The following is a 9491-nucleotide window of genomic DNA, read 5'->3' as shown; positions in this document are numbered from 1 at the left end:
AAATTCATGAGGTCACATGAGGACAGTGATGAGAAAACGGGTAGTACCTTAGCCGCGCAACAAGCCTACCTGGATGCCGAATGTAAGAAACCGCAAAGAGCCACAGTAAAGTGAAGCGAAGCTGCCGATCGCAGTAACTGGTTAGCCAGGGCAAAACGCACACCCCGACACTTAACCCGATTACAAAAGGTGTGGCGTTTAATTATCGCTCATGACTTTTGCACAAGTTCCCACAAGCGAAGGAACCAAAACCTGAAGGGAAGGCGAACACAATTTCTGCTTCGTTAACTAAAGATCACAAGCCAAAAAATACACACAAGAACCACTTCATTAGTTTCAACCTCACTTTTTAATGATCAGATTTAGACTTTATAAGTCATAGTCATTAAAGTCATAACAATGGGAGACACTCTTCCTTTCAGATCCCTGTTAATTAAACACATGCTGGGACCCACCCCTGCCCGATCAGTCTGATCAGTCGTCGACTACACTCGAAGGCACGCCACTTCCCAGGAAATGCTTTAACGAGCATCTCAGGATATACTCGGAATAGTAATTTGTCCTTGCACGTTCAAGTCTTCGAAAACATTAATATGCGGTTTGCCCTGCTCAGTAAAATTCGTGGAAGTCAGATGTCGGCAGTGCTGATGTCAGACGTTACTTCCTCAGGCCACGCTTGCTTCTGCCGCCCTTTGAGCTGAGAAGAAAGTGAGAGTGAGCAGATCGTCACATAAGCCAGCACACAAACTACCTGAACCTTTTAGTTTGAGCTCTGTGGCTCATGATCTGTCTTTATCCATCTTTCGCTTCCAAAGCTTGAACCTCAGAACTTCTTTTTTTTTTCTACTGATGCAAATACGTCACTCTTCTGGGAAAGGAAAATACGGTCGATCTTAAAAGTGCCTCTTGCGTCGTAATTATGCTTTTACACGAAGGTTCACATTCACAAATAAAGCCTAAGTTGCATTTTGGCAAGAGTTTCATTTTAAGATGTTTTCCTTGCACATAATCTGTTTGATTGGGCAGCATGAAGTGCCGCAGTTTCACGTGTGCCCATGTAGTAATATCCTTCATGCAATCATGTGCTTCGCCCCACCCAGTTGAGTGTGAATGACTGAGGCTTTTAATGATTCCTCTTTTCATACCCAATCATGACACTCTCTCGTGTAATTAACCTGTTCACCTGCGGAATGTCTCCAAAGGTTTCCAGGTGTTTATGGAGCATTCCAAAACTGTGTCAGTGTTTTGTTGACCATGTCCCTACTTGTTCAAAACTTGTTGCAGCAATCAGATTTAGAATAGACAAACAAAAAAAACAATGAAGTTGATGAGGTAAAACATGAATAAATGATTTGTCTTTATACTGTTTTTACTGATTGATTAATTAATTTACCTTAAAAAAAAATGATGAGGAAAATATCACATTCTGTTAATTTATGTTTTACATGTTTTTTTGTGGGGGGGAGAGATTTTTTGGAGTCTGGTCCAAAACGCAGTTCATCTCTCTGCAGTAGTGGAATGAGGGCTGGTTCAAACTCATCCATCTTTTATTTTTATTTTTTAACTGTGCCAAGCTGCGAACAGAAAGAAAAAGGTCAACTTTGAGAGAAAGTAAACATATGTTGGCTCAACAGAAAGCCTCTGCTGCTGGCCTCAGATACTCTCGCTGTCTTTGAGAGCTTTTCATAGCTGTCCGCCTTTAGAGGGGGATTTGCAACCAAATAGTTTTAGGCTACTGCTATCTTTATCCACTGTTGCTGTACCAGACCCCTGCAGACTCCCTATGAATACATAAATACTGTTGATGTTTGACAATAAAGTGCTGTCAGATTCAAAGGGAAACTTGTGGGAAATTATCAATGGCAGTATTACAACCCTGATTCTGAAAAAAAGTTTGGATGCTGTGTAAATAAAACAGACAGTGCTAGTTTGAAATCATCGTTGGTGCAAACTTGAATGAAAACAGAACAAAGACAATCATCGAAAGGCTCAGTCGTTCACAAGCAAGCATGGGGCAAGTTTCACAGTCCGTTTTGCAAAAGACTGTGTTTTTCCAGCTTAACTTTTTTTGGGAATCAGGGTTATATGATATTCCTGGTGTGCAAAGCCGAAAGCAGAACAGCCCGGAAGAATGGTTCACATGATTCAGATGGCAGCAGGGACGGTCACTGTGTAATAGAGAGCTACATTAACGCGGATGGTTTCACACAGTAGTCATGAGCTCTGTCTGCACCTGCATGGCAGCCCACCTCTCCTTTGAGACCGAATGCGTGTATGTTGTTCAAATGCCCAAATGCCCTTTGTTCAAGCACCTCTCATGTGTTCGCCTTTTTTGTTTTCCCCGTCCTGTTTGGCTGGGCGTATTCAGGGGTGCTTTCAGTCCAGCTGTCAGGTGGCTGGCTCAAACAGCTGTTACTGATGCCGCTACAAACAAATGGTGGGCAGTGTGGTGAGAGCGGCAGAGGGGGGGGTTGAAATAGGAGGAGGTGGAAACATGAGCAGGTCACCAGGTGAATATGGAGCAGATTTATGAGTCTAAGCAGAGAATTTTTGGTTTATTGTTTACCTTCTACCTTTTAATATCTGATTTTATATTAATACTTGTTATATATTTTCTGCAAATAAGTTTTATGGGCTCCACAGATGTGATATTATGTCACACTTGAGGAAAACAGTGCTCCAGTTTGATGCAAAATATGAGAAAATATCAGGATATTAATATGGGATTCAATGACACAATAGACTTACATTTTTTGATGATCACTGACCCGGTTCCTCAGCACGGTGACCTGTGGAAAAAATGTGATGAAAGGATGAGTTCACCACAGAAATGAAAATTCGTCGTCGTTATCTACTCACGACCATGATGATAAGATGCCAGGTGAGGTTTTGTAGTCCACAAAACATTTCTGGAGCTTCACAGCCAAACAGCGCTGCTGCACTGTTTCCTATTAATTAACTAGATTCTGGCAGCCTGCAAAAGTCTTTTTTGCCTCGTCATAGTCTTATAATGATCAGAAAACATTTTAACTACTCATAATAGTACAATAACAGCACATCCAGCGCCCCCAGAACCCAGGAGAGGGCCCGCGGTCTTAAAATATCCTGTGGGAACAGAATTCTCCTCAACAACTGAAGCAGATGGGGACTTGTTTTAAAATGAAAAAACAGCCAAGAAACCCAGACTCCATACAGCTTTTTCTGGCATAATCCAAGTCTCCAGGAGCCATGAGATCACAAAATGATTTGAAAAGATGTTTTGTGAACTCGTTTGAAAGCAAAATCGTCACCGTAGCTGCTGATCTAAAAGCGTCAGCGTGTCTCCCCATCTGAACTGGGTGCACAAGCTTGACTGTGCGTTTCTCTGGGCTTCAGGAGACTTGATGAGCTGCATGAAAGCTCACTTTTTTGCTTTGGGAGCTCCAGAAATGGTTAGTGGGCTATGAAACTTCATCACACAACTCGACGAAGCCATAATGCAGTAGTTTAAATAATCGGTCAAAACTGAAGTAGAGTTTTTGACATTTGTTTTAACATTTAGAAAAAAGTAGGTGGAAACCTGCCTCCCGACTCGAGTTCTCATTTGATCACTCCACGACGTGTAAAATAACATTAGCCCGAGCTAAATGTATGTAGCATGATGATCCCACATGTTAGAAATGCAGCAAGATGTGTTAGATGAGTTAGATGAACACCGTGATGATGGAGAAAAAAAAAATAGCCTGACACTTCCTGAAGTAGCAGCCAAAATCAAGGTATTATAAATAATTCATCAACCATTTTTTCTGGTCTTAAGTCTTTTTCTTCTCCTCCCTGTTTCTGTAATGACCACCTTTGTGTGGCATTACAGTAGTTAATCATATTGATAATAAACCTCCCACCCCACCCACTTAAATCATTTCAGATATTTCCCAAGCGCACAGGGATTGTTGGCCGCGCTCCAACTCCGATATGTGAGAAGTTGGTTGACAGATATTTTGTGTAGGCTCTGTGTAATAAGAAATGTTCTCATAAATCTCTCTGACACCTTCTGTTTATAGTTTGGCCCCCATCCTAGAATCTGTTTGCTCGAGATCCATGTCGGTGATGTAGTCCACAAACATTTCTGATGACAATGGGAGAACTTCCGTGTCATGTCGTACCTCATACTTCTGCTTCGAGTGCTTGTACTGAAGTTCATATTTCTCTGCCTCCAGCTGGCGTATCCAGTCCCACAGCTCCTTTGCTTTTTCCCTGTAGCACACGAACAAGTAAGTGAGAGAGTTTTATCACGTGCACATGATGAATTTATGTCCGTTGGTCGGCTCATTTTATCCTGAATTGGTCATAGAAAGTATAGGGAATGACCAGAGGGAGCGGGGAACGTCTTTGCTATAGTGTGTTTTTTATTTTACCTGAGTGAGTCCTCTCTCATGTGATCAACATTTAGCTCTTTGCGTCGATCACTGAGGATCTTCTTCTTCTTTTCTCGTTCCGTTTGTCTCTTGGGCCCGGTCTGTGTCTGCACATCGGAGAGAAGGCATGTGTGCTGACGCCCTTTAAACAGTATGTCGTGTATCAGTCTATGGCATTTTATTAAGAATAGAGAGGAAATCTTCACCTTGTATCCAGTGAAACTCAAGTTGGACAGAATCAACTTCTTCCTGGCATCGTCCTCTGCTTTCTTCTTTGCCTCTTCTTCCTCTTTTCTGGCTTTCTCCTCCTGGTTAAAAAAAAAAATGATGATGTCTTGAAAGAATTGTCTGCAGCACCTTTCATTAGTGACAACACTGAGTCACTGACAGCTTTTGTCAGAGCTTTGTTTACTGAGTCTGAGTATGATTGGCAGGTGGAATTGGCCCGAGGACGGACGACTGACCAGATGGCCAGTTTCTAAAAATGTTCCTGGGGCGACAGATTCTTGGACAGTTTTGAGGCTGGTTTGTCTCAAAGATATTATCTGTACATGTGTTGTTGTAAAAAAAAAAAAAAAAAAAGTACCCGAAAGTCATATTTAAAAGCAAAGACATTGTCGTAAAATCTTACCGTGGTGAAAGTGACAGTAACCCATTTGAGGACAAGTCTTTAAGTATCAGAAATTAAAAGTTAAATTATGAATGCATTTACTTTTATTTATTTACAATGGTTCGATGTATTATTTGATCTGGTATGCACAACTTTAATCAAAAATACAATACGGTTGCCCTGACGCAGTAATCCCCAAGATAACCACTAGCTCAAGCTCTCAATTAAAAGTAGTGTGTAAAAAGCACAATATTGTACAAATTGTACTTAATTGAAGTGCTGTGTGAACGTTATTTATCCAATTATACGTACAGCTGCTTTGAGCAGACGCTCTCTTTCTCTCTCTGCCCTGAACTTCATCTGCTCTGCTCTCTCCGACCTGCGTTTCTCCTGAAGAAGAAAGGAAAGAGGAAGACACAAACAAGTTCTGTAAACTCAAAATGTCTTTGTGTCGTAAATTGTGTAACACTGAAGACTAAACACAGGCTATGTAGAACAGCGAGATATGGACGCACAATGCGCTGAGTGAGGCTGATGAGTTCTTCTTCCTCCTTCTTACGCTTCTCAAAGTGAGCTTCAATCAGACTGTGGAGCTCCAACAGGTCCTTTTCCATTCGCTTTCGGTGAATATCCTGGAATTAGAGGAAGAAGTTGACCTTTGAGATTAAATGAAAACTATCGGACAGTTTTTAGGCGTGACTTCAATAAGTCCTGAGATACACTCACGTCAAAGTCCACTCTTTCTCCCTCTGGGATTTTGGGAGCTGCCAAGCAGGGCACAAAACCCGGCCTGAGGAAGACGGGAAAAGGAAAATGTTTACACCTTAGTACGTCTCTCATCGAGAAACATGTTTCAAACTTTGTTCTTACTTTGACTTGGGCTTTGCATCTTCTATGAATCCATAACAAGGAAAAGCAAAGCACAGTCCTTAGCTTATTTGAGGAGTCAATCAAAAACAAATTACAGAGCAACATTTTTCCTCTGTGACGAACACAGCCTCTGCGCTGTTCGTAAATAACCTGTCCATACCTCCATCGTTTTCCTCTTCAGCATCTGATGAAAGACAAAAGAGTCAGTGTGAGGTCAACATTGAGTGATATGTGCAACTGGTGCAGAGGATTCGGACTGACAGGTGACAGAGAATGAAGAAACAGATCGAAGGTGATTTCCAAGAAGATTAAACCTTTTAAAAGAATATGTGATTGGCATTTAAGTTTGACCATTATTCCATATTGCAGAACGTTTTATATCCATGTCATTATTATTATTATTATTATTATTATTATTATTATTATTATTATTATTATTATTGTTATTATTATTATTATTATTTCAAAGCAGGTGTAGGTGGTTTATTTTAATACTGTAAAATGATCACAGTATGCTTGGAGAAATGCATACATGTCTCTACGGTAAAGGCCTTCAACAAAAAAACACCACAGAACTGATTCATAAACATTGTGAGCAGCTCCTGCTCAGGCCTGTGTCAGCTGGCCAATCAGGGCAGACTGGACTTTTTCAGAGAGAAAGAGGCCTTAAAGAGAAAGGCACTAAACGTGAGGGTGAATAGAGGTGCTGCAGCAGTGGACAGTATGAGAATAATGTGTTTCCTGTTTTGTTTTTTTTTTTACATTAAAATATGTCAACATGTTCGAGCGGAGAGTCGTATCTTTTGGATAAAAATATTTGAGCTCTTCTCTAAAACACTTCCAAGTAAAGGCATGTATTTTTCCGAGGCTTTCTCGGTCAGCAGGTCGAGTAAATGAAGTGTTGTTGATTGACACACATTGCCCTCTGGTCTCTACTTTGAGTGCAGAGAATGGCTGTCAATAATGATGGAGCTGGCATGATCTCACACACGTAGCAGCTGACTGAGGCGACATAGCTGACCATCCTCCTGTCAGTGCTGATGGACCGGTATCAGAGGAATATGCAGGCCTGTTTACTCTCTGACACCTGAGTCCCTGCTCGGTATCGGAGAGTAAACTTGTTCCGCTGTCCATCAAAGTAAATGTTTAATTTTGTCATCACCTATTCATATGTGGTTCGTCTGTTAAGCAGTGTTGAGACAAATGACATCAGAAACAGAGAAAGTCTGCACTTCTACTTGTCGCAAAAATATTATTTTTCTGTAGTTATCAGAGATCCAGATAAAAAATTAAAGCAAAAAATACTTAAAATCTATAATTCTTGACTATTCAGTAGCTTTTAAACATGACTTTGGATTTATATTTGTGTGTTAAATTTCACTTTAAACCACACAGAACAACTTGCAGTGGACATTTTTTTTTTACCAATAGCTGCATTTTCAGTGGGGATACAGGTACATTTGAGATACTTTTACATTATATAACCTTACTTACACAGCATAACATCATGTGTTAAGCTAAATAAACCATTGAAAAAAATCCCACTGGATCTAAAAAACTGATCATCACAAAGCTGTTTTTTTTTTCTCAGCTTTTGAAGAAACATGGTGTTCTCCCTCAACAGTTATGATATGTTTCAGTCATGCATGGTTGAGATCAGTGTGTTGAGATTAAAGTCACGTCTGTTTATTGCTGGCATGCAAACACATATTAGCATAAGCGGTAATACCTTCCTTCCCCTCCTCCTCCTCCTCCTCCTCCTCCTCCTCCTCCTCCACTACCTCTTCCACCTCTTCCTCCTCCATCTCTTCTTCTGTGCAAAGCAAGCAATGTAGAGTTAGCAACACACAGCATAAAGGACAACATTATTTCTCTATGTGTATTTTTGGATGTGCCTTCAAAACCAGTTTCTGTCTTAAACCTTAAACTGGAAATATGGATATACTGATTCACTTTATATAGCTTTTATAGAAAGTTTATTTATTGACACTGAATTTGCAAAATAATTAATTACAAACTAATTCCATCAGCTTTCCCATAGTTGTGGATGTGTTTTGCACTATTTGCAAACTACTTGTGTTTTTTTTTTGTTCCCAACATTTACTCCTCTCACCGGGCCTCTGTGGGAAAAGGTGACACAGAGCCCTCAGTCCCTTCGGCCACAGAGGGTAACTCAACCTGTTTCCCCTGCAAAGACGGTAAGTCAACCTGCGTTTAGAGGACTTCTAACAGGCACAGAAATGAACGTGGGTATTGTGCTCGTGCTGCTATCTTCCCCAAGGTCCTCTATCGAGAACACAAGCTGACCTACATTGCTCTCTAACAGCGACTCGACTCCACATAGAGGGAGCCAGGTGCCGCTTAGTCCGGGGACCGCAGGGCTGTACAGTGGCCCACATGGACGGCCTCGCGAAGAGGACAGAAATAGAGGTACGACCCTTTATCTCCTTGATGGCGACCCACTGCACCATTGGAACTGAAAGGACAAATCCACCGGGATGTTCACACAACAACTATCTCAACTGGCCGGGAGAACAAAGGTCAATCCTGCAGAGGAGATCAAGGGCAGCTGTTGCCTCGATACAGTGGCACCAAAAATACAGCATACTGTGCGGTGAAGCCAGCGGCTTAGCAGATGCAGTGTGTTAAGTGACTAAGAATGTTTAAGTGCAAGGCTCAAGTGTGTAAAGCAGGTAACAAAGTGGCAGTGATGTTACAAGCAGAGATTGACACTGTTCTCATAGATATTGTTTGTATTAAAGTACATACCAACAATATCCTCGTCTTCTTCGCAGCGAACGCACAGAGAGAGGTGAAGAGCAGCGGATGGCCGCGGCAATGTATGCAATGACAAGTACATTAAAACATGGGAGCGGACATAAATGCATTTCTGATATGTGCGCAGTCCAGTCGTTGGGATATGGTATGATATGATATGGTCAGCAGGTGACTTTCTGCAAAACCTCAGATAAGCCCAAACCAACCACAGTTCGAGGCACACTACTGGATATTTTGAAGGAGACCTGGGGATATTTCCAGCTGTGTTTGTTCAACCTCAACAAATGTCAAGTTGCAACAAAAAGAAACGTTCAGTTCGAACTTATCTGTTTTCTTTTTTTTTGCAGAAACATACTCAGCTAAACATTTATTCCAGCGATCGGGTGGTAAGCATGCAGCAGAATCACAGTTCAAATGCATTTCTGTCACATGTAAGCAGTGTTGTAGCATCCAGCCAGTCAGAATTTCTTTCTGGCTACAAGCAGCTGTCTGAATGTGCAGCCTAGTCTGTGGACTGACAAACTGAACTTACGTGGCCCCCTGAAAGGAGAAGAAAACACACCAGAAAAATACTTTGTTATAATCGATTCCGTCACTTTGTCATCATCACGTTCCTTCCTGCTGAAATGAGCAGCGTACTCACTCGTTTGCGGTTCCCTCTGCGTCTGACATGTTTTAGGATGCAGCACCTGTACGAGTGAGTCAATTCAGAGGAAGATGATGGTGTAAAAGTGAACCCACGTGTCTTGAAAATGCATCCTATGAGGGATCTTAGGGTTGATACAATAAGAGAAGAAGAGCACAGACTTACCCAGAGTGATGAACGCTTCGGACTGGGC

The 9491-nt window shown here is 41.5% G+C and overlaps 1 protein-coding gene across 1 annotated transcript; it reads right to left on the bottom strand.

Moving 5' to 3' along the window:
- Positions 1-330: 330 nt before the first annotated feature.
- tnnt2b (troponin T type 2b (cardiac)) lies at positions 331-7679 on the bottom strand. The gene is made up of 10 exons (XM_037101840.1): positions 7604-7679; positions 5875-5896; positions 5731-5794; positions 5520-5636; positions 5317-5394; positions 4618-4702; positions 4395-4536; positions 4143-4233; positions 2749-2789; positions 331-697 (listed from the first exon to the last, which is right to left on the bottom strand). The coding sequence occupies exons 1-10, from the start codon at positions 7677-7679 to the stop codon at positions 658-660; spliced, it is 756 nt and encodes a 251-aa protein (XP_036957735.1). The 3' UTR covers positions 331-657.
- Between the last annotated feature and the right edge of the window lie 1812 nt (positions 7680-9491).

Source organism: Acanthopagrus latus, chromosome 6 (assembly GCF_904848185.1).
Source record: "Acanthopagrus latus isolate v.2019 chromosome 6, fAcaLat1.1, whole genome shotgun sequence".
Lineage (NCBI taxonomy): Eukaryota > Metazoa > Chordata > Actinopteri > Spariformes > Sparidae > Acanthopagrus > Acanthopagrus latus.
Note: the sequence above shows the minus strand (reverse complement) of the source record. Positions and strands in the feature narration are given on the sequence as shown.